Source organism: Ictalurus punctatus, chromosome 26 (assembly GCF_001660625.3).
Source record: "Ictalurus punctatus breed USDA103 chromosome 26, Coco_2.0, whole genome shotgun sequence".
Classification (NCBI taxonomy): Eukaryota; Metazoa; Chordata; class Actinopteri; order Siluriformes; family Ictaluridae; genus Ictalurus; species Ictalurus punctatus.
In genome coordinates this window covers 10138482-10163485 of record NC_030441.2, presented here as the reverse complement: position 1 = coordinate 10163485, position 25004 = coordinate 10138482, and the positions used below count along the sequence as shown (strand labels likewise).

At 37.3% G+C, this 25004-nt stretch overlaps 1 protein-coding gene across 4 annotated transcripts in view; it reads right to left on the bottom strand.

The window, feature by feature from the left end:
- Nucleotides 1–3150: 3150 nt before the first annotated feature.
- The window catches only part of gpm6ba (glycoprotein M6Ba), a 50093-nt gene continuing 28239 nt past the window's right edge, over nucleotides 3151–25004 (bottom strand). For 2 of the 4 annotated variants that reach the window (XM_017458145.3, XM_017458144.2), the window contains exons 2-7: nucleotides 15281–15467; nucleotides 12313–12469; nucleotides 10983–11151; nucleotides 9997–10070; nucleotides 9387–9452; nucleotides 3151–6870 (exon numbers count right to left, since the gene is read on the bottom strand). In XM_017458145.3, coding sequence (XP_017313634.1) covers nucleotides 6718–6870; nucleotides 9387–9452; nucleotides 9997–10070; nucleotides 10983–11151; nucleotides 12313–12469; nucleotides 15281–15467 — 806 coding nt within the window. In that variant the 3' untranslated portion in view covers nucleotides 3151–6717. Of the gene's footprint in view, nucleotides 6871–6905; nucleotides 8433–9386; nucleotides 9453–9996; nucleotides 10071–10982; nucleotides 11152–12312; nucleotides 12470–15280; nucleotides 15468–25004 lie in introns of those variants that run through there. The other 2 variants (XM_017458147.3, XM_017458146.3) reach the window with 2 other exon arrangements.

Below are 25004 nucleotides of genomic sequence, written 5' to 3'. Positions count from 1 at the left end.
TCCCCGTGACCCTGAAAAGGATAAGCGGTATAGAAGATGGATGGAAAAAATATATTGGTGACTTCACAGAATTTCTAAACTAGCTCAGTTTGGCAATTCCATTAACTGTTCAGTTTGCTGCTCTTCCCCCACCCCTGAGCATGGGGGCAGTGTGATTTGTGTCCTTATGGATCTCTGTTAGCTTGGATCTCTGTTAGCTGTTAGCTCTGTTAGCTGTTAGTTTGGTGCAGTTCCCATTTTTAAGCACTGGCTGAAATAATAACTCCCTGGTGTTAAATGGGGAAGTCGCAACATCTAGAATGAACAACGAATCAATGGACTTACATCGGCTTACATCTGTCAAATAGCAATATTTTTACAACTTTGGTCATGCAGAAGAGGTCATTAGCATTTCAAAAGAAATTTGAAATGCATACGTAAATGCATGAAGATAACAATAGAAACCTTAAGACAATAAAAATAATTTTAAAAGAACCAAAAACAAGACGATTTGCCAAGATGCCCTTAATCTCTAGACTTTAAATCCATCCATCCATCTTCTCTACCGCTTATCCTTTTCAGGATCACGGGGAAACCTGGAGCCTATCCCAGGGAGCATCGGGCACAAGGCGGGGTACACCCTGGACAGGGTGCCATTAGACCTTAAATAAAGACTGACCAAGCAGTCTGGCAAATTTACAGCTGAAATGACAGAAAGAACGTGTGGGTTGGTCACAGACTACAGGGACACCCCAGACCACACCTTGGAACTATTTATCCATTTTTGACACGTCTGAGAATCCTGGCACTCTAAATGTCCTTCTGGGATAACATGCTTCTTCTTTTTTTTTTGTCTTCATCATTTTGTCCTAAATGGAGGCAAATGTATGCACTTAGCAGTAAACTCCTAATTTGACACAATGAACTGTTGTGGTTTCACCTAGAGACCCTGGGTTAGTAAGAACAAATCACATTTCCAAAATGGTGTCATATAGTTTCAATTTCCCCACAAGATGGCATCAAAAGTCCACATCATCAGTCGGCGGTGTGTGTGCAGACTACAGGAAGCGGATTATAGTATTTACATGATCTCTTTTGTAGAGTTGTTCAGTTTTGTAGAATATGTCTGATTTGTCTGATTGTTAATTTATATGCAGCCATCTATTACTGAGTCGTCCCTATTAAGTGTATGTATTTTCAATGTACAGAAATCTGGTTATGAAAGATGTTTAGGTAAGGGAACATTTTTCATTGTTAAACATGTAGTTTGCAGAGGATAAAACACTTCAGGACGTACTGCCACTGCATCCCTAAATTTTTATTATTATTATTAATTAAAGAGGGACATCATACTTTTTATTCGTTTAGCTGGGCAGTGGTAGCTCAGTGGTTAAAACATTGGGCTACTGATCAGAAGGTCATGTGTTCAAACCCCAGCACCATGCAGCTGCCACTGTTGGGCCCTTCCTTGAGCAAGGCCCTTAACCCTCAACTTCTTAGATGTATAAATGAGATCACTGTAAGTTTCTCTGGATAAGTGTGTCTGCCAAATGCCATAAAATGTAAATTTATAGTTACATTTAATATCATGGAATGTCTGACTAAGTTAGTTCCTGTTATCACTTAAGTTCTAGCAACTATAAACAGTTGTTCACTCAATTTCTGCTGATGTTCATAAACAAACAAACAAACAAAAAGAAACACAATTCCTGCTTACCAAGAAACCACAAAACACAATGTCTGCCTTTCCCTGCTTTAAATTTTGACTGTTACAAAACATGGACACACAAAATTCCTTCAGTAAATATTAAATAAATGTCTCCACAGAAAGCTTCACCATATCAACAATTAGATTTTTTAAAAATATTTGTTAAATAAAAACCCACTATTCCCATATAAACGGTAAATAATGCTGCTGTTATACAAAATTAACCAACACCTTCTAACCAATCAATCCAATCAGTCCATTTTCCCAGGGAACCTGGTGTACAAGTCAGGGGACACCCTGGACGGGGTGCCAACCCATTTCAGGCCACAATTCACACGCTACAGACACTTTGGTAATGCCAATCAGCCTACCAGGCGTGTCTCTGGACTGGGCGAGGAAACTCTGTGCACACGGGTCAGTTCTACTAATTGTAACCTTTAGATTTTATTATCCTTATCTGAATAGTTTTGCTATTTTCTAGAAATAAATGCTTAAAATGAGCAAAATTGTCTGCCAATCGAACATTTCAGGCCTTGAAACATTGAACATTGAAATATGTAAGAAATGGGTTTAATGATCTTATATATGTGTTTATTGTGATAATAAAAAGATTATATTCAAGATATTTTCATATTATTTTGTCTTCTGGGAAACATGTAAATATTTTATGTGGCTTCTGAAGGGCAGTACTAAATGAAGAACAGATCTTTAAATAAAATAATAACAGTTTACACTGATCATCCTGTTCAAAAGTTTACACCCCCTGGTTCTTAATGTAGTGTGTTGCCTTCTTGAGCATCAGTGAATGTTTACACCTTTTGTAATAGTGTATGAGTCCCTCAGTTGTCCTCAGTGTGAAAAGATGGATCTCATCATCATATAGCTGCTGTTGGAAAGGGGTCAAATATGCAAAAGATGCTGGAAAAGTGAAGAATGTGCAGGACCTGGAGGACTTTTCTGAAGAACATTGTTCAGTTTAACTGCTCAGGACAAACAAGGGACTCATGAACAACTCTCACAAAACATAAAAACAGTTGTTGTTCATCCAGGTAATGACACATGGTATAAAAAACAAAGCGTATGTAAACTTTTGAACTGGTGCAATTGTGTAAATTCAGTTATTGTGTCTTGTGGACCATATGTAAACATCTGTCGTGTGAAATAGCCTATTCAGGACAGCACTAAATAAACAAACAAGTAATTTTTCTCATCTCTCTTATTTAAAAAAAATCTTAAAAATTTTTTCAGATTCTACAAGGCGTATGTAAAATTACGACCGCAATTTTGTAGCTCATTAGATCATATCTGGAGATGATCCATAATCAATAAGCATTAAATAAATGTTTAAGGAGCTAAAATGTTTAAAAGTATAACGTAATAAATACAATTTATGCATTATGAAGTAACGATTAAACAACTTTTCCAAAGTGGCTTTGCTGAATAAAGACCAAAGGCAGCATGTGTTGATCATAGAAAATATCGTTTTTACTAGAGAAGGTTACAAAAATCACTTTACAGGATTCATAAAACTTTTCAAATCAAATGGGACTATGAAACATCTAAGACTACAATCCCATCAACGTACAATGGCTAATTACTTTCAGGGGACGACAGGGGAGAAGAAGGGAAACACCGCCTATCATAATTCATCAGAACAGTGGACTACACATCACCTACAGAGTGAAAGCAAAAAAGAGGACTATCGTCTTTCCGTCATGCAATAACGAGGGAACGATAAAACATCCAGGCACACATCTTTTTATACAAAAAAAGAAAAAAAAATGTACTTGTGGGCACATCCCTGCAGTCATGTCCCCTTTAAACGAAACAAAACATACAGCAAGAAAGTTTCATATTCAGCACTGTATGAGAGGACAACACTAACATGCTTTCATAAAAGATGTCTGAAAGAAGAGTTGTGTTGTAAGAGAGAAAATTGAAACCGGCGATAAAAAGATTTACACTACTATATATATATATATATATGTATATAAACGCTGTGAAAGCAAAGCTCAATTATAAAATACCATAAAATCATGGAAAATTCTGTACTTGTACATGGCAGTTTTTAGGGATGACGTTTATATGCACATAATAAAAGGAATCACTGATCGAATCACAAAACTTGGTAAATATCAAGCCATGAAAATTTCCACACGAAGAGAGCAAAATAACACCAAAAGCATATTTATAAAAGTGAAATATTCTCATGGGAAACGGCGGGCGGTCCAGCAAGTGAAATACTTTATTGAATTTTTTTATTATTATTTTCACTATCACTATGAGACATTTTACACATGTTGGTCTCATTCTCTACCAGAAATGTCACATGATTTTTAATTTTTTAAAAATATTTAATCATTTCTGTGCTGCTCATTGCAGGGGAATGTGATCTTGTGATCTCCTGGATGAACATTTACAGTTGTGGAGAATGTGAAGAAAAAACAACCACCTGGAGTTTTTTTTTTTTTTTTTTTTTTAAATTTTCACATGCAGTGTTTTATATCATCTGTTTGATTATGTTAGCATTTTTCAATCTACTGTTGATCTTATTTTTTATTTATTTTTAGTTGATTTTATTGAATAATATTTTCCTCTTACTGCTGATTTTTTTTATATTACTTATCTTTTATTTTTTAAAGATTCATATTTCAATTCATACACTTCCCCTCTTTATTAATCTTAGGTTAATATTAATATTCATAATTCATTGTGATTCCAATATTTAATTCTAATTGTCTGTACTTTAGAATTGTTTTCAGCATCACCGACTACGTTTACATGCACATCAATACCTTGATATTAATTGGTACTTGGCGATATTCTAATTAGTACCGAGTTATGTAAACGCCGCAATCCGATTTCCCGAATCAGATTAAGGTGATATTCTGATTCCCACTCCTGGAATATGCCCGTTTTTAATCGGAAATTTGTTGCATGTAAACACCTTATTCAGAAAATCCACTGAAATGAGATATATGCGCATGCTCAGTCCGCAAAGGATTGTGGGTAGCAAAGGCGGAATCTCCCGGCGGGAAAGGAAAAGCGCATGTGTAGATCGGTATACTTACAACAACCACATATACAGGAATATTCCCCTGCCTGTACGCATATAAACATTGTATTCAAAATATGGCTGCAACCCGAATATAAACCTTAAACGGGATTTGATGTGCATGTAAATGTAATCTTGGTTGCTGCTTTCGTTTGTTATTGATAATTGATACTTGGGTTACATTTAGTAATCATTTCATTTTTCCAGGAATCACACGTTTCCCTTGAAGGAGAAATTCTTAAAGAGTGAATAAATATACAAGGATTTCAGAATAGTGCAACATATAAAGCACAGATATAAATACGCTAAATGCCTCATGCTAAAAGCTGGGCTAGACTTAAAAGCAGTGCTATCACTTTCAATCTTTTCAGGTTTAGTCCATGGTTTTGGGCATCACATGACTGTTTTTTTGTTTGTTTGTTTGTTGTACAATTCAGAGAAAGAAGCTGTGTAAAACAGTGGTCTTGTGGAAAAAAATCTTAAAAACAAAATAAAAATTGTCGTCATTTGCGCAAGTAATTATTTTACCCTGATCTTGTTCTATCTAAGAAAATGCAACTTTTTCTATCATATACAAGACATTAAAGTTGATGTGGACCAAAAAAACCCCCCAGTCATTCCAAGATTTTGCAGAAATGAACGCAAAATCAACCAAACTCTGCAATATTCGGAGGAGCTTGCAATTTTTCAAAATTACCACAGATTTTTCACAGATTCGGGCCAAGACGCGTCATGTGACGTCATCACGACGCCCATTCAGCCGAAGCCCTCTTCAAATCACGTGCGTTGAACGTGAGTACAGCTAAAAGGTCTCATTTACCAACAAACATCACTGTGAAAGACAATTTTGTGCAATTGCAATTTCGCCGATTCAAGTAGGTTTCCGAAAAAACTTTCAAAATATGCATCGCAAATTTTGAAAAAAGCAGCAGCGAAAGCAAGCATTTTGGTCGCAACAATCACAAAACAAACTCAGCGAAATCCTGTACGGACTGAAAAAAGATATATTTATAGTCCAGATCAAGGTTGAAATAAGACTAACACTCTGAACAGTCTTCAGATATTCTTTCGTAGGTGTTTTATTTTTTTCATTATTGTACATGAAATGTGCTTTAATGTATTACTAATTTACTTTAATTTAAAATATCTTATCGCTGATATTTCTGTTGTCAATTAACAAATAAATGACTTGAAATCTTGAATTATAATTATTATTAGATCATATAACTAGCCTTATTTTTTGGCTTATGATAATGTCTGTCCAACCTACAGTAACATGTACCACTGATTTGCTGGCAGTTTCACTTAATTTATTTTACACTGCATGTGAGTACATCTGGACCTTTCAACAAGCTTTCTCCTATGTCCAACAGCAATAGTTAATGTGGCATCTACCATTTTTATATCCATGGTATCAAGTACCAGTATAAAAAAGAAAAAAGAACACAAAAAATATGTTAGTAGTAGTAAAAAAAAAAAAAAGCTGTTTAGGAAACCATTAACCAAGAGTGAGAGAGAACGAGATCAGAGAAGTTTCATATTAAACCAGGCATACGTTATTAAGTATTAAAAAACAACAACATTCATACACGTTCACTCAGTTCCTGCAAAATGTCTGTAGCATGTTAGTGCAGACAGTAAGTGCTGTGAGGTTGTGTGTGTTACGTCAACAGTGTCAACAGTCCTAACCTGGAATTTTCACTTTCTGTTTTAGCCATTAGTCATTAACAAAAAGCACACAAATAATGACAATTCTGAATATCATGCATGCAGAGCATCTGACCAACATGGAGTAAAACACGTCTTATGACCGTCATGTAAAATCGATAACTGATGCCGTATCATGGTTGTAACTGCTCTATAACACACTGTTGCTGTAGCACACTACTAGGCCATGTTAGTTAGCTCTGTTTTGAATGTGTGTGTGTGTGTGCGTGTGTGTTTAGTTGTGGAATTAAGTTGTTGTCTGCCCCATTTACGAGTATGAGTTGAGGCCCTCCTTGGAGCGTGACTGCACATCCTGCAGCTCGCCGTCGTCCTTGGTCTTGATGTCTTGGTAGACATGAGTTTGCTGGCACGCGCCCTTCAGATACGCCCAGTTCGCTGACAAAATCATCAGGTAGTGCACCTGCAAGAGAGAGGACCAAGGACGGGGAAGAACAGGAAGAAAAAGAAAAAGGGTGGAAGAGAAAGGGAAGGGGGAGTGGGGTATTAGCAGTGAGTGGGTTAGTCAGCTAAAGCTAGCGCTGAGAGTTAGGCTAAAATTCGGTTAGCATCTGTACGACAATTTCAATGACACAAAATGTATATAACATTTTAATTGATGTAAGTGTGCAGTAAAATGAAGCATGGCTATGGTGTTAACTTAGGATGAGATGTGTTAGTGAACAGGTCAAGCTAAGCTAAGACGCTGCTTAGCGCTAAACCAGCTAACAAGTTTAGGTTAGCGGAACATTTTCTGAACTGTTCTAGGAACTTCTGGTTCAAAAAACATTCAATCTGCAGAGGACATTTCTATGTAAAGTTTGTAAACTGCAACATTTTTTACTGTAGAGATATTAACACTGACATATCAGTAATGTTATTTTTTTTGTCTAACACTGGGTGAGCAACATTCTAATAACAATGTGAAGTAAACTAGTATTACAGCAGATGTTTTTAGAACATTGCAAGATTGTTATTTCTAAAATATTACAGTCTAACCTACTTAGAACCTGGTGAATACTTACTGAACTTTGTAATAACGTTCTGTTAGCTAGCAGCAGTCACCTACACCTAAAGCTGTTCCACTAAATAAAAAGACAGAGAAGTTCTTGTTCTGCATATTAAATGTTTATTTCCAATTAAGACTTAGAAAAGAGCCTCTACTGGTCCTGAAGCAATTCTATATCTGAACTTGACAGTGAATAAAAAGTCCAAACATGGCCAAAAGTCAGTAAAATCCACAAGAAACACTGCATAACGCAAAGCTTAAAAACTCTCAGGATCTGTAAAAGTACAATTCATGCCCTTCACAGGAACAATTGATGAAGAGTGAATGTCAAAGTTGAATTGGGATCAAACATTTCACCAAATGCTTCTATTGACCTTTCATTCACAGCACTAATCCACTAAATAAACTCCCTCAGGTTGTAGTACCTGAACTACCTTGGCTTTGACTGCTGGTGCCTCAGGGCATTTATAGTACAAAGTAATGGACAGAACAAGTCCCTTAATACTGATCCTGGGCCTGAGACTACTTACTCATTAGATTCTATAGCACACACGTACTGGAGATGTTTCTAGTGGACTTGGGTTAACGTTAATATGACGGGTCTTATGGCCGTCACTGGTTTTAAGACCAACTTGTCATTGACGTGGATGAATTCAGTGAACATTCTCTAGAAACCAAACCAAATCTTTTGATTACAACAAGACACAATTCACTGCACTACATGTTTGTGATGATCAATATAATCCTCAGTAAGCTACAGCATGGTCCGTGGTGTCAGTAATACACTTTCTTTGCTCTATCTTCCTTTCTACATCTCTCAACCCACTTCTACCTCTTCTTTTTGTCAAAACATTGTCTATACTTTGTGCTTTCCCTTTCAAAAGCGCAAGATTTTAGAACTTAGTGGTGTGGCTGTGGTCGTGGCTCTTAAACTTCAGCACGGCATAGTTATACGTGGTGGCCATCATGTAGATGAGCTAGGAGGAAGAGAGCAGAGGAGAATAGAGCAAGTGGGTGATGTGATGGGAGTCACATTTGCACAAGCACACTGCGCATTAGACAATGATCCTTTGGCATTACATCATTAACCCTCAATTTATGTTTGGCTAAAATTGATTGCAGTATCTGTAGAAGTGCGTGGGAGTGGTCAGAGTATCTGTAGAAGTGGGTGGGAGTGGTCAGAGTATCTGTAGAATTGGGTGGGAGTGGTCTGAATATATGTAGAATTGTGTGGGAGTGGTCAGAGTATCTGTAGAAGTGGGTGGGAGTGGTCAGAGTATCTGTAGAATTGGGTGGGAGTGGTCTGAATATATGTAGAATTGTGTGGGAGTGGTCAGAGTATCTGTAGAAGTGGGTGGGAGTGGTCAGAGTATCTGTAGAATTGGGTGGGAGTGGTCTGAATATATGTAGAATTGTGTGGGAGTGGTCAGAGTATCTGTAGAAGTGGGTGGGAGTGGTCAGAGTATCTGTAGAATTGGGTGGGAGTGGTCTGAATATATGTAGAATTGTGTGGGAGTGGTCAGAGTATCTGAATAAGTGGGTAGGAGTGGTCGGAGTGTGTGTATAAGTGGGTAAGAGTGGTCAGAGTATCTGTAGAAGTGGGTGGGCGTGATCAGAGTTTCTGAATAAGTGGGTGGGAGTGGTTGGAGTATCTGTAGAAGTGGGTGGGAGTGGTCGGAGTATCTGAAGATATTTCTAGCGTTCATGGGTAAGTGGCAAACAAAACATGAGGGTTTAGATGTTCATAGTTATAATTAACAAAATCATGAATCACCATGACAACAGCCTTAACTTGTTTTTTTTCCGGAGGCCCAAGTGCGTCAGAAAATGCAAAAATCACAATAATGTTATGGTAAGATGTAAATGCATGTCCTTTGTTGAATATGTAGAAAAATAATATGGTTTGAAATGATTTTAAAAAAAAATCTTACCAGTGCAATCACAGTGGCTCCAGCTCCGGCACACGCAACAATGTAGAGATGGTAGGACAAATAAAACTGTAATGGAAGGAAAGGAAAGACATGTCAGAGCCATATCACGCTGAACAATTCACTAACAGTTTGTTTATTCACAGAAGACGAATAATGTTTAAAACATTTATTTAACATATTTTGTCTAATGCTTTAAATATGACATTTTTTCAGCAATTAAACTGTAAAACAACACTTTTTTTTTACAGAATTTATATCAATTACTTAGTAATGGAAGTCCCATTGACCAAGGGCATCTCTTTTCATATGTTACTAAAAATGTTTAGATTTTATATCCATTACAGCTTTCCCTCTTCTCAGTTATGTTAACGAGCTAAAAATGTTTACTTTCCCTTGGCAAGTCTAAGACATCTTAACATGCTGTTATTTCTGTGATATGAACATGATCTATACAGATTATAAGCCAAACATATGAAATTTCGTTTTTGGTATATGGCAATTCTCTAGGTCACTTTAGATAATACTATAAAATGTAAATCTATTGTTCCCCTTTCAAAATTTAAATGGGTCCTTCTCACACGAACATTTGGAATAATGGGTAGAACTTTACCTCACTGGTGTTGCAAATGTCAGCCAAGGTTTGCCCACAAGCTTTCCCAGGATCTGCGTTCCAGGGAATGACTCCTGACAATACAACAGAACACCACACGTTAAGGTTGGATGAAAAACTTCCGACCCTGTCTTGTTGGAAAATATACTTCAGCATTGCATTTATGTCATCATATTTCATGATTTACAGACAAACAGAAAAGCAACAATGTGCACATTGGTTCCACGTGATTGAACTGAGTTACATTAACACAGTTTGATTTCGTACTGTATATCCAACATGATTTGATCATTTATTTTCAAAGCCCTGAAGAAAATCAAACTCCACATGGTCATTAGAGAATATAAGCCAAAGATATGAAGATCAAACCCAGGTCACTGACCCAAACTGAAGATCAAACCCAGGTCACTGACCCAAACTGAAGATCAAACCCAGGTCACTGGTATTCAGCAGCAGCCACATTACCATCGCACTATTCTACCATGCATATTTAATCACGTTAATTTAATACTATAGTTATAGTTTCCGTCAATGCAACATCCCTCAAAGTTATTATAATCTAATTGGTTTACGTTAACTCAACGTGAACTGATCGGGCTCACACATAATTCAATCTACTAATTAGAAACTTGTTTAAATTAAGTTTGTATAGGCAATTAAATAATGTTTTGATGAGAAACTTAATTTTTTTAATGTAAACTACACGTAATTGGTTTTATTCTTAAATCTGACGGACCACATATTCCTTTTTTTTTAACTGTCGGTACTTTACATTAAAACGTGCACAATAATATTTAGCATCCCATTTTGAATTCCTGAGGGCACATTTACGCCAACTGTCCCTTAGGGAACGGAGATAAACCCTTATTGCACCTGTTTTTACTCTCTCTAAGAGGCAACAAGCCAAGGGCTTTATGGCTGATCAATGTAAATTAGATTGTACAAAGCACCAAGGCTGTATTCTGTTTCACCCCCTTATTACTCACCGTACTGCCTCACATCCACACAGATGTTGTCAATAGAGGTGAGATTGGCGATGGGAGACTTCATGGCGGCGCATGTGGTCCACATGTTGTAAAAGACGAAGACTGGCACAGCAGAGAAACCAAAGATGCCCAGCCAAGCCAAGCCCAAGATGTAGGTCAGGAACACAAACTGTGGGAAAATGAGAAAAACAGTGAATTTGTAATTCTAATACACACAATAAAACTATATATTAGTGTGATTAATGTTATATTATGGATGTAACACAATGACACTATCTGTATCTGTATGAACAGCAAAAACATGTACAAGCTAATATTTTTTCTTAATTAATTAAATTCATATGTGATGTACACTATTTGGGCGATTCTGCTAAATCCCTAAGTCATACAAATAAAGTATCTGTAAACTGTTCTTTAACTTACCAGGAGCAAAATATTTTTTTCTTTTTTTTTTTTTACAAAAACCAAGCCTGAAGTCCATGTGAACTTACAAGGGAAATTCTTGAGAATACAGTGCCCTCCACTAATATTGGCACCCTTGGTATATATGAGCAAAGAAGGCAGTGAAAAATTGTCTTTATGTGTGCAGAACCAATTATAAACTTGCACTGCTAGAGTCCTATTTTTCCATCTTACCTCATGTCCTGTACACATCTATATCCATTTATAGCAATTAAATTATAAAGGTGATCTTTAAATTGCCAGTGAATCATCTCTTTACCTTAAATATTAGTAATATGATCAATAGTTATTGAAATAGATGCATACCTTCCGTCACATGTTGTAAGGATTAAGGATTCTTTTGGTGCACATAAGAGATAGAGTGAACATGACATGGAATCATTTTTAACACTTTTGTTTCACCTCTGCTATATAACTTGTCAGATGTTCACGGGTGAAAGTATAAGTCTCAAAATAATTTTTATGTTGCAATCCTTTATTAAAACACGAACTAGGTCGTTTTGACATAACCAGAACATAGGGGTTAATGCTCAATCACACAATAATATGGTGACCTAGTTAAGCCTTATCCATGGGGATTAGAGCTACTGCACATGCAAACACACACACACACACACACACACACACACACACACACACCTACAAGGCTTTAATTTATATTACACTATAGGACAATTAGACTGTATAACACAAATAGTACTATAGCAGTCCTGCAGGATTGGCCTTGGCCTGTATTTGCACAAGATGTAGGATGTATTTGAGTGTGTGTGTGTGTGTGTGTGTGTGTGTGTGTGTGTGTGTGTGTGTGTGTGTGTGTGTGTGTGTGTGTGTGTGTGTGTGTGCGAGTATTTGTGTGCTCAACTCTCACCATGGCACTGATGCAGCGGCCACACACAGTGGTCTTGAACTCGCTGTGCATCTCTTTGACCGCGCTGGTTGTGTAAAAGCCCTCAGCCAGCAGGATGATGCCGTAAAGGAAGAAGAAAGAGGCAATGCCATAGATGATGTACTGCAGAATCTGAACACTGCATAGAAAACACAGAAAGAGAAAATAGGCCTTTACCTAAAAAATAAAATAAGTCACATTATTGGTAGTGCGGAAATTACACAGGTTTGTCCGGAATTTTATATACTATTACTGTTATGTAGTACTACACTATTATGTCCAAAATATTGCATCAACTTATCCATTTTTTTTCATTATTTTACTCTATTTTACTTGACTTAAATCCATAACTTACTATTCAACAACGTATTTTTAAAATCCAAGTCAAATGTATTATTTCAGCTTGTTTAGAAATATGAAATATGAAATGAAAACACAACTCATTCACACACCATTTGTTCATTTAAAAAACAACAACATTGAGACGCTATATTAACAAACATTAACACTAATGTGCTCCTAATATGTTAATCATTGCCTCCTAATGGATCATAACTGCAACTGATTCAAACAGTGCTATGATTTATGTATTACTCTCACTTAGGGTTGGCAATATGGCAATATATATATTGCACCCCAGTGAAACAGGAAGTCATGGATGACTACTTAAGTGTTTCTAAAAGTTCACCCGAGTGAACTTTAAACAAATAATTAAATAAATAGAATAATTATACTTTTTTACCCAGGTTTGCCCAGGGTGCCAATAATTCTGGACTTGACCATATAACACAGATTATATAATTCACAGCTTGTATGTTGAAATCTACTTTTGTACCTACAGTATTGATGTTTGTTGCTTGATAAATAATTTTTTGTGTATGTGCTAAATTTATATATATACAGTATCTCACAAAAGTGAGTACACCCCTCACATTTTTGTAAATATTTGATTATATCTTTTCATGTGACAGCACTGAAGAAATGACACTTTGCTACAGTGTAAAGTAGTGAGTGTACAGCTTGTGTAACAGTGTAAATTTGCTGTCCCCTCAAAATAACTCAACACACAGCCATTAATGTCTAAACCGCTGGCAAAAAAAGTGAAAATGTCCAAATTGGGCCCAAAGTGTCAATATTTTGTGTGGCCACCATTATTTTCCAGCACTGCCTTAACCCTCTTGGGCATGGAGTTCACCAGAGCTTCACAGGTTGCCAGTGGAGACCTCTTCCACTCCTCCATGACAACATCAGACCTAAACCCTATTGAGCATCTGTGGGGCATCCTCAAACGGAAGGTGGAGGAGCACAAGGTCTCTAACATGATGACATCACAATGCTGGTCGATGTTAAATATTGACACTTTGGGCCCATTTTGGACATTTTCACTTAGGGGTGTACTCACTTTTGTTGCCAGCGGTTTGGACATTAATGGCTGTGTGTTGAGTTATTTTGAGGGGACAGTAAATTTACTCTGTTACACAAGCTGTACACTCACTACTTTACATTGTAGCAAAGTGTCATTTCTTCAGTGTTGTCACATGAAAAGATATAATCAAATATTTACAAAAATGTGAGGGGTGTACTCACTTTTGTGAGATACTGTATATATATCAATTTAGCACATACACAAAAAATTATTTATCAAGCAACAAACATCAATACTGTAGGTACAAAAGTAGATTTCAACATACAAGCTGTGAATTATATAATCTGTGTTATATGGTCAAGTCCAGAATTATTGGCACCCTGGGAAACCTGGGTAAAAAAGTATAATTATTCTATTTATTTAATTATTTGTTTAAAGTTCACTCGGGTGAACTTTTAGAAACACTTAAGCAGTCATCCATGACTTCCTGTTTCACTGGGGTGCAAATATGAGGTGACACAGAAATCCTAGCCATTTATCAACATTGGGAAGTTTAGAGAATACAGAACACCTGGGTCATGGTTGTACTATCTAAATCCACACAAAAATGGTTCTATGGCTACAGAATGAAGCTTCTGACATGGCCATCCCCATCCTCGACCTAAAGCCCCTTGAAAATCTGTGGGGTGAGCTGAAGAGGTCTATAGAGACAATGTAGAAACGATAGATCCTGCAGGATTTTGATAGATACTCTACTGGGGATTAATCTCAGATTTATTGTTCTATATTCTCCAATCTCATCAAGCATGATAAGAGACTCAGTGCTATTATGTTGGTTATGCAAAGGAAGGCTGCACAAACTACTAAAATGCAGGGGTGCCAATAATTGTGACATGCAAAAAAATAAAATCCAAAAAAAATCCATGATTAAGATTTTAGTATTTAGGATATTTGCAGTCTGAACCCTGTGTCTTTAGCCTGTAGTTCAAAAACAAAAACCTATTCATTCTGTTCTGAACTGAAAAATCAGCACTGGCATGTTCACAGGCATTTTTGTCACACATATTCAGACACAATATACAAGGCTGCAGCAGATGGTGATACATAATGCTACCTAAAATACATTCCTATTTCCTGTGCTTCTCTACATCTCTATGTCTGTCCTTCCCCCCTCCTACTCTTTCTTTGTTTGCCATACATATCCACCATACCACCAATTTAAATGTGCAAACGAGTAAAATGTGAAATGTACACTGTATATATCTATATCTATATATATATATATATATATATATATATATATATATATATATATATATATATATATATATATATATATACGCCTATATTTAACAAAGATTTTTTGGATAAAACTGTGTTGTGTTTGATATCCATGAGAGCATAGCATTTTTGTGAATGATTTTAAAAAAAGATCAAAAGGTTAAATAATAAAGACAATTTTTCACAGCCTTCTTTGCTCATATTTATCAAGGGTGCCAATATTAGTGGAGGGCACTGTATATATAAACCGTCATAATCTGCATGCACATTTCTCCCTATCTCCCCACCCCGACACACACTCACACGTCACCGAGGGTGGCATGCTCGGCTGTGATGTGGGAGAAGTGGTTCTCCAGCATTGTCATGGTGCTCGTCAGTGCCACGTGTCCGCAGCCGCAGAACAGAGCCACGCCTGCGAAGCACAGGATGGTGGCCACCAGTGAGGCGTACGGCACGCCACCCAGACATTTAATGCAGCAGTCCAAGCAACCTGCAGTCAGACGGAAAGACGAGAAAGTGATATTGCAACGTTAGATTAGTGAGACATAACAGCAGTCCGCATGACTTCACTCACCACACGTTAACCAAGTTAATGATTTTCTGGCTCTGGGGTTAATGTGTGGGGATAAATGAGGTTAATTATTATTATTCATAGTATCCACTGCATGCTAAAAGCATCACACACTTCACACACAGCTCTACTGCAAGTCTAAAAAAGGAGGAAAGCATGGGGATCAAATATGTCTTCTTTGGTTAACTTTCGTAAAGTGGATGTGTGTTGATCCACCCCACCCCTCCCCCCAGACAGTTAAACGCTGAAAATGTAAGTTTCCATGAAAGCTGATATTTTACAGTGAGACATCTTGACGAATTGGTTACAGTAATTTGGCAGGTGGTCGTATTCAGCTTAACAGCTGAGTATGCAACAGTAAAAAGCACTTGGAAAATGACAAGAGAGTAATACCGGCTACTAAAAGTACTAGAGTGGTCTAAGTGGTAGTGAAAGAATAATTTCAACCGAATGAGGCTTTAACAATAGATGCCAGTGCAGAGAAATAAACAGCAGTATTATCCTAGATCTTGTCTGAAGAACCATGTCTCTATATTTTTGCATAACGAATGGAGACACTGGGATGTTCACCCAATAGTGTGATTAGTGTGTTCACACTGAAAACCCCCCAAAAAACAACATGCACTTTCAGTTCCTGGATGATGCACTCGTTCAACCGAAAAAACAAAGTGTGGAATGATGGACACGTCATGCACTCAACAGTCGCAGCTTTCCTTACGTAGCACATGGGGAGGGGCTATATCAGGCTCAGATGCTGAATGAAAAAAAATAAGATCCACTTATAACCACTACTTACTAAGTTGATTTAAAATTGTGCAAGCAGAGATGATTATGCCTACGTCTCACGAATACTGAGGTCTTATTGGGCATAAAAGGAAACATTAACATAAACAGTAAAATGTACCAATACATTTTTGTTATCTGTTTAGCTATTTCGCTAATGCTGGCACCATCGCATTACGTGCATTTGACGTAATTTGCCCCTCAACCGGGAAACAACATATACGTCCGGTTAGGACAATACAGAAAGTGTGCCATTTGAGACGATACTACCCTTCTAAAATTCATACGCTAGATGGCAGAGAGTATAGTGCATAGTATAAGTATATAGTGTATAGTATGTCATTTGGGACACACTAATAGTCTTCTTCCATGCATTTTAATATAAAATGCTCATTATAAAATGATTTAAAGGCTATGTCCCATACTAAATACAGGGTGTCCCAAAAGTCTCCATACATAATGGAAATTAAAACTTCTTAGCACAGTGTCTTCCGATTTTTTTCATAGTTAGTTTATGGAGAATTTTGGGACATCCTGCAATATGGTACAATAGTACAGACTTTATGGTAACAGGTAACCTACAGTAGTGTCATTTATGTTGTGCTGGTACGCAGTTTGGGACAGATATTTATTCGTATCTGCAGCTCCTATACCAGCTCAGTGTGCGACTCTAGTTCTGAAAGAGAACGTCAGCGTACATGTTTGTCACATATAGAAAGCAGAGATTTGCTTATTCTTCTTTACTGACAGTAATGCATTTAATGGATGCCATTTATGTAAAAACATTTCCCATCAGGAAGATATTAGATTTTTTTTTTGTCAAATGGGGGATTTTGCATACGATCTGAAGCCCTCTGTGTAGTTTATGAAATAGTACCACTTTAAGAATTCGTTATGAGCACCCCTGATAAATTTGCTGCCCATGATTGTAGGTATGCTTGGTATGTTCACAGGATACACAGCATTCTGACTTTTAGTCATTTCTGCAGAAGAAGAAAATGAAGCAACTGTTTATATTCATTGCTGAGCAAAACAGATGAATCAAAATCACTTTCTGGGGGGTGCATACAAAGAACCATCGTGTTTCTTGTGTCACAACACATTAACATTGCGAGAAGGTATGCACAGAAAGTAACTTTCAATACAGACACAGAGATAAATCTTTGGCATGACAAATCAACCAAACAAAGCCAAGAACTATAATCCAGGTCAAAACGCAGATTTAAAGTTAAGTCCTTGAAAGCTCCTTTCACCCACGTTTCACCTTAAAAGAGTCCTTTGACCCAGTCATCTGGTTAGTGTTGCAAATTTATTTCCAAGCCGTATAGTCACCCTGAATATACACGACCATCTGTTCCACAGCACTGCCCTTTAACGCATCCGACAGCACTGCTGCAATAAGCAGGAGCCCTAAAAGTCTGACACATTAACCTGTGATCACCGTAATCGTCGACAGATAATTTATATATGTACAGTACACATTAAAAAAAAAAAATCGTAGATGCCATAAAAGCACAAAATGGATGGAAGCATTTTAGGAAAAATTATGGAAGAGAGATTCGCCTTGTTGGATGAGATTCAGGAATGATGATATGGACAAGATGGAGACATAAGATGGAGAGGGGAGATATCATGATCATTTAAATCTTATATAATAGCTGTTAAAAATAGCTCTGCTAAAAACACACACACACACACACACACACACACACACACACACAGAGGCATACACACAGATTGAGAATAAAAGAGGGTGTTAAAATCACATGCTCTTGCACATTCCACTTTAGTGTTTCCATGGAAACCCTTTTCCATCGGCATCCCGAACACTTTCAAATCACAGTGAAGCGAGCGGTGTGTGGAAACGTGCGCTTCTTCTTTGTCCTTCTTTACTGCAGTCGTATGAAGAAAAACGCTAAGAAAACTGTAATTAGAAAAGGTCACTGTATTTGCATCAAGCACTATATTTCACAGTATCTTTTGCACAACATTAATTTATCACACGAGAATATCTGTACAGAGATTATGCTCTTTTTATATGCGCTTACACTCTCATATACGGCTACACATGAAGGAATTTTGCATATTTATCCTCATGCTGTTGTTCTGTGCAGATCGTGTGTGTAGTCTCTAGTTACCTATATTCTCCCGTATACTTATTGTACTCTGCAGCACTTGCTGTTTTACTGAAACTGTCATTTTGTACACTGATGTTGTCTTTCAGTTGTACCGCCAGGGGCGTAGTTTCAGAGGAGGGGTGTGGGGGAGGTAACCCCCCAATAATCAGAACTAGCTATTATAACCCCCTGATATTTATACCATGATCAACTGAAACACATGTCGAAGTAATTTATGTTGCAACGTTACTGGTGTTCCGAATCGATTGTGAGGTTGTCATAATAAAACTCAGACAAAAATACTCAAAGCACCCGCTACGTTGTGCAAGTTGGTATCGCCCAACTATTGCCTCGCAACACAATGCTTGATTTCTGCCGTTTGACTGGGAGGGGCACTGGTAGTTTTGAAAATGAAGAGAAGAGCTGCCCAGCAGACTAATTTTGCATTGCTGGTCAGAGAGGGACCGTAATAAATAAATCAATCAATCAATCAATCAATCAATCAATCATGTACTCAGAAGGAGGTAGGATAATATTGTGTAATCTAGCTAAAGACACTCCACATATATTGTAGCTTGCTAGCAATTCATAATTCATTGGAATTTAGCCATAACTATCAATATAACAGATTAGCAAAAAGCAGCCTTGTGTTATGTTAACTAAATTTTATTTGAATAGTTCCCATTATTATCAGCAACAAGGTTGTTCACACTAAATAACATGTATAAGTTTTAATAAGTTACAGTGTGCATTCATTTGGACTGTTATTATGCCCTGAGTACTTTGCTTTAATGAAACAATCATTTGATCATAAATGCTTGTGCACGATAGACAGATAGATAGATAGATAGATAGATAGATAGATAGATAGATAAGCAGAGGATAATTATGTAATGACACTGCGGATATAACAAAGCTGATTAAATTTATTTTTTTTTAATTAATTATAAATATGAGGAAGTAAACAGTATCCATTGACACTTCAACCCCCCAATGTTCAAACCAAAGCTATGACCATGTGTATAGCTATTGGCACTTTATATCATCTGGTGTACAGACCGTCCTGTTGTGTCTTGTATGATACACTGCGTTGTTGAAGGTACACAATGTAACTTTTTTTTGTTCAAAATAAATAGTGAGTAAGTACATCATAAATCCATGTTCCAAACCATGTTTTTGTCTTACTCTGATTCGTTAAGGTAAGCCTATTATAAGTATTTATGTTTTAGACCGGGACGGATTTCGCCGGAAATTGCGTACATACGTCATTCGCCCGCGTGCGTCTCGTCATATCCATAAACAGAAAAAAGTAGCTCTGACCACTTTGTCACGTGTAAAGATGTGGTAGTAGCATAGGTTAGATCAATGGTTTTCAAAGTGGGGGCCGCCAGGGGGCACCCGGGGGGCCTCAACAATTTGGTGTGAAAAATAAATAAATGTATGTTTTCTCTTTCTCACTCTCAGACAACCACACACACACACACACACACACACACACACACACAATCAATTCCTAATGTAATGTAAAGATGTAAGATGTCATTATTAATAAAATTTTAAAAAAGGGGGATATATTCAGAACTTTTAATGTGTTTTAAAGACATCTTGCAAAAGGGGGGCCTCGGTCAAATCTTAACGCCGTTTGGGGGGGCCTTGGCCCGGAAAAGTTTGGGAACCTCTGGGTTAGATGTCACAACGAGCGAGACCATGGACCGTGCAAAATGGGAAACCTCTGATGTAAAAACTAAGACATGCCAAACGGAGCGGAGTCTACAGGCAAAAAAGGAATGCGACTGAGTTCGTAATTAAACCAGAATCAACACTGGCGTGGCTTTTCAAAGATGGTGACAACTCAGAGATTTAGAAGGCTTTAAAAGCGACCCGGAGATGGCTTTTTTCTTACTCAACAGATATTTTACTGAAACGCTAAATAGCCATGTAGCTCTCTACAGAGTTCATTGTAAAGCATTATCTATTGTAAAGGGTGATTTCTGTATGGATTGTTAATGTGCAGTGCTGGATTTTATTTTCAGGGAAGGACCGTGCAAATTATAAACCTAATGGGTTGCTAAATTAACAATGTTTTCAGCTGTCTAAATTGGTTTTTATCTCTTGAGCCTAGTAGCGAATGTTTTATGAGCAGTAGGATAAATCTCCATTTTATTTTAGTTATGAGAAAGAACAATTCACTTCTACTCCATCTAAAACACATCTGCTACCCTGGTTGACCTTATCAGACTGTTAATCCTCCGGGGCTGAGCCCAGATTCTTCTCCATGCATTTTTTCCAGCTCAGCTAGTAGCCTAAGTTTTGTTTTATGGAAGCTGAGGTAACGTAGCTGTCAACATATGACATGATCAGAAAAAGTTGGATTTATCATAAAACTTGACTGAGGTGTTGTCACTGTTTGTAGGACTACCAGACTGATAAAATATAAAACTTTTCTAACTAGGCTAGTTAGCTAGTGGTGTCGCTATCCAAGGGGAGGCACAATTAAGTTATGGGTTTAGCTGCTACAGTGCCATGCAAAGTACATTATCTTTCCTTATGCTCTGCTCATATCATGTTCACGTAAACAAGAACTCATATGGACATTTATACACCATGTTTTCCTTCTCAGCGTGAGAGGATGTTAGTGTTTCAGTTTCAACCACTTTATTAAAAAACGGCGTATATCCATTTTTCCTCAGACTGACTGTGAGTTAGCGTTTGGCAGAATTGAGATCAGTCAGCCAATGAGACACGAGTATTTCCACGTATTTTCTTGTAAAGCCTGTCTGATTGGTCTCACGTCCGTTCACTGAAGATATAAAATTACAACACCGCCGTCTTCTTTTACTGACGTTCAGTTACGTAGTGATAAACCGCTCTAAGTGGAGAATTACTCGGGGCTAAAGAAAAAATCTTCGTGATTACAGCCCTGAATTCCCAGGGCAGGTTATGCGTCTGTTCAAGACAAAAGCAGAAAATATGGCACTAACCTGCTCAGATGACATCTTTTTTGGATTTCCATATGTTCACCGGTGCCGCAAACCATATTCATCCGTACAGACTCGCAGAGCCGAAGCACAACCAAGCACAGTGTTCTTCCGTAAAATGCACGCAGTTTTATTTTTTAAGTGCTAGAGGGCCAAAAGTTACATAGTGTACATTTAAATACACACTATTAAAGATATACTCAGCAACTTTGGTGAATTCATTTATGTTCGGAAAACCAAAATGCAAACTAATACATCCTTTCCCTCTCAAGCCACACCCAACAACCTGTTGCTAGAATGCCTGAATGTTCCTATTCATTTTGTGGATGAAAACTTATAAAATGGTCGTGCTTTTGACCATGACAAAAACAAATCTGATAATTAAACTAACTAATTAAAAAATGACTCAAAATCTATGACTGAATATAATGATATTTTTCTCAACGAATAGAAATGAGATACAAATGTCAAAAATGGATTTTATCTGTTTATTCACTTGCAGTTTATTCACTTGCATCTGTTTATGCAATTACAGAATGGGAATTATTTTTTAGCATAAATATTTCAATGCAGTTATTACAGTAAGACGCAAACTAATAGAGTATTCATCACTACTATGTTAATAAAGTTAGCCTTTTATTTAGTTAACAATAAGGATAATGGCAATGTGCATTTGCAAAGCATTCTGGTTCATTTAAGAGGGTATTAAAATGTAGAAAACGAATGCATTTGCTGTTTGCTGTTTTTTTAGCAACTAAACCTAAACTAAGCTAAATCACAAAAATTCACAGCACTAAAAAATATTTTAAAATGTGTCCTAACTACAGATCCCACCTTTAAGCTATTAAAATCTTTCTGGATGGATCCCAAGATAGATGTCAGAGTAACTACGCCATTCAAATCCATGAATGTTAAAATATTTAATGGCTGTAAAATCTCCTGCTTGAATGCTCTAGAAACAGTAGGGCAGTACAGGGATGACGGAGCTGCCATTTGTGCACTGATCAGGCTCCACTTCTGGAACGAGTCATAAAATCTGTTAAGTCTAAGAAGCAGTGGGAGTTAAGTGAGGAGCAGAAGTTCTGATGAGTGATTGCATAAGAGCATGAAGTAACGTTACATAATTGATTTACCAATTAATATTCATGGCGTAATGAGGCAAACAGAGATATGGCGGCCGCACTAGCTGCCTCAATATAGAGTCAAACTCCAGTACTGGGCCTAACTATGGCTCTAGAGGTTCTAGAGATTTCTGAGAAAATATTTTTCTTTCATTGAAATAGCTGACTGCGATTTGGGTTGATGGGACCGGTCCAACATTCAACATCCAAGATAATATACAATAATATCTATATTTGTATGGACACAATTAATCAGGGTCTACAGGTCCACTGAACTGTGTCAGACAACACAGTTTTACTATACAGTACATATGCTAAGAAGCATTTTTATGGTATAGTAATATTGGTTATTCATTTTAGATTGGCTACTTATTTTATATCAAAAGATGATTATGAGGCTAAAATTTCATAAATCCTATGGCTAGTTGCGTTTAATCCTCCCGTTTCAGATTTAACGTCCATTAAGTAGTTTTTAAGTCTGAAAAGTTTGTAATTTTTGGTGAAGTTCTCCTCAACTTCATACTGCTATCAATAATATAACTGCTTAGGGAAGAATCTCTGGTATCTGTGGCACCCCAGGTTGTGTAAGAAACAATATGTGGACCACCACAACATCCAACCAATCAGGACAAGCAGGCGATTCTACTTGCTTATCAATTCACAGAGCTCTCCCTCAGGTGTTCTAGCCTAAGCTGTGGAGTGCTCACTGAAGTAAAGGGCTGTATTTGTTTGAATTTAATATTGCTTCCATCCAATTCACAAACTACACTTTTAAGGCATAACAATGCCTGTAACTGTTTAACTTTTAAACAGCCAGCTTCAACTAACCTCTGGCTGAATCACTGACTAAACATTTAAATAAAAATAAGAACCTCTAATGTGTCTACCAGTGAACAAAGCTACATTTTGTTATCACAATTAACACTGTTTAACTATCCATTAAACACTTTAGTGCTCTTACTGTAAATTGCTTCTCATGAATAAATAGCCAACTAAAGTAAAACATCCTGATACGGCATGTGATACACCAGAAAACTGGCTGTATTGTCTGTCCTAAAAGCACAAGTCCCATGACTTTTGCAATGGTCCAGTTGTCACCTTTGGAAATATTTATGCTCTTTCTCAGACCTGGAAAGAAAGTTAGAAAGTGCATTAGATAGACAGAGCTGCTTCCCGATGTACAGGAAATCAATGACCTATTCATTACAGCAAATGTTATGGGCCAATGAGTCTCTGAATCATCTCTTTAATAAAAAGGACATCATTATTTAGTCTACATAATCTCTCTCATATTTACATTCTGCCATGCATTTATCTTCTCACTCAGTAAAAAGAAAATACAACCTTGTAACTCAGTTGCACATCTCTGATTTTTCCTGCCTCCTGCTGCAAACATGTGTGGTGTAAATCGGTGGTACCTGAGGGCTCTGTGCTGGGAAACTAACGACGTAGTCCATATTAAAACAGCAGGCACTCCAGCCTCTAAAACGTTATTGCTTCTTCTGATGTACCTAAGATTAACACCATCAATAAAGCAAACTCACTATAGGAACATTCTCCAAAGGCAAGACAGCAAATAAAATTAACTTCGGCAGCTTATGAAGGACAGACTCCATGCCTGGTTAAGGCCAAAAGGGAAGGAGTTGATTAGGATGAACGTTTGAGGCTGCTGCTAGTTAAGAGATCAGTTCGGCTTTCATCTCCATCATTTTATTTAGCATTTAGCTTCAGCCTACGTTGGGTGAGTCAGGTCAGATCAGGCTACGCCGACTAACATTACTGTAGTATTAGCAAGCAGATGCATGAGTAGAGCAGATCTCAATATCTAGAGCAGAAACGATTTAGAGGACTGTAATCACTTTATGTTCGCCTCAGTTTTAATCAGACACAGTCTGAGCGCATGGGACTGTGATTGCATGGCACCCGACAAAAAAGTTGCGTGAGCGGGTTGTCGTTACTTTTATGTGGGTGCGAGCGGGCAGTCAGATATGAAGCTCATGGGACAACGAAAAGCCGTGTTCATTAAGCGTGTTGGACAGAGAGTATTGCTTGCATGACCATGTACCGAGGATTTACCGTGTTCAGAAATAAAAGTGTCAGTTAATACTTTATTCTGCTTATTGTTGCCGTGGTTTAAATGACTGATTTGTTTATAACTTGGGAAACAAAACCAGCTTTCTTTGTGATGAAAGAAAAGCACACAAAAATAACGGCAGGACTGGGTGAGAGTGGGACTGAAAAAAAAAAGTCCCATGCAAATGTGCACATGATCTTGAAAGTTGCAGCCTGACTGGCTCTCTGCACTACCATGTATACGCACTTCTCTTGTCAGTTTCTACAGAGAGAAACAAAGATTTATAAAACAAGATATAGTCAGTGGACTGAAAAAATTCCCACATTATTAAACGGCTATTAAGGGTTTTGTGTGAAGCGCTTAACATTGTGTAAACAAGACAA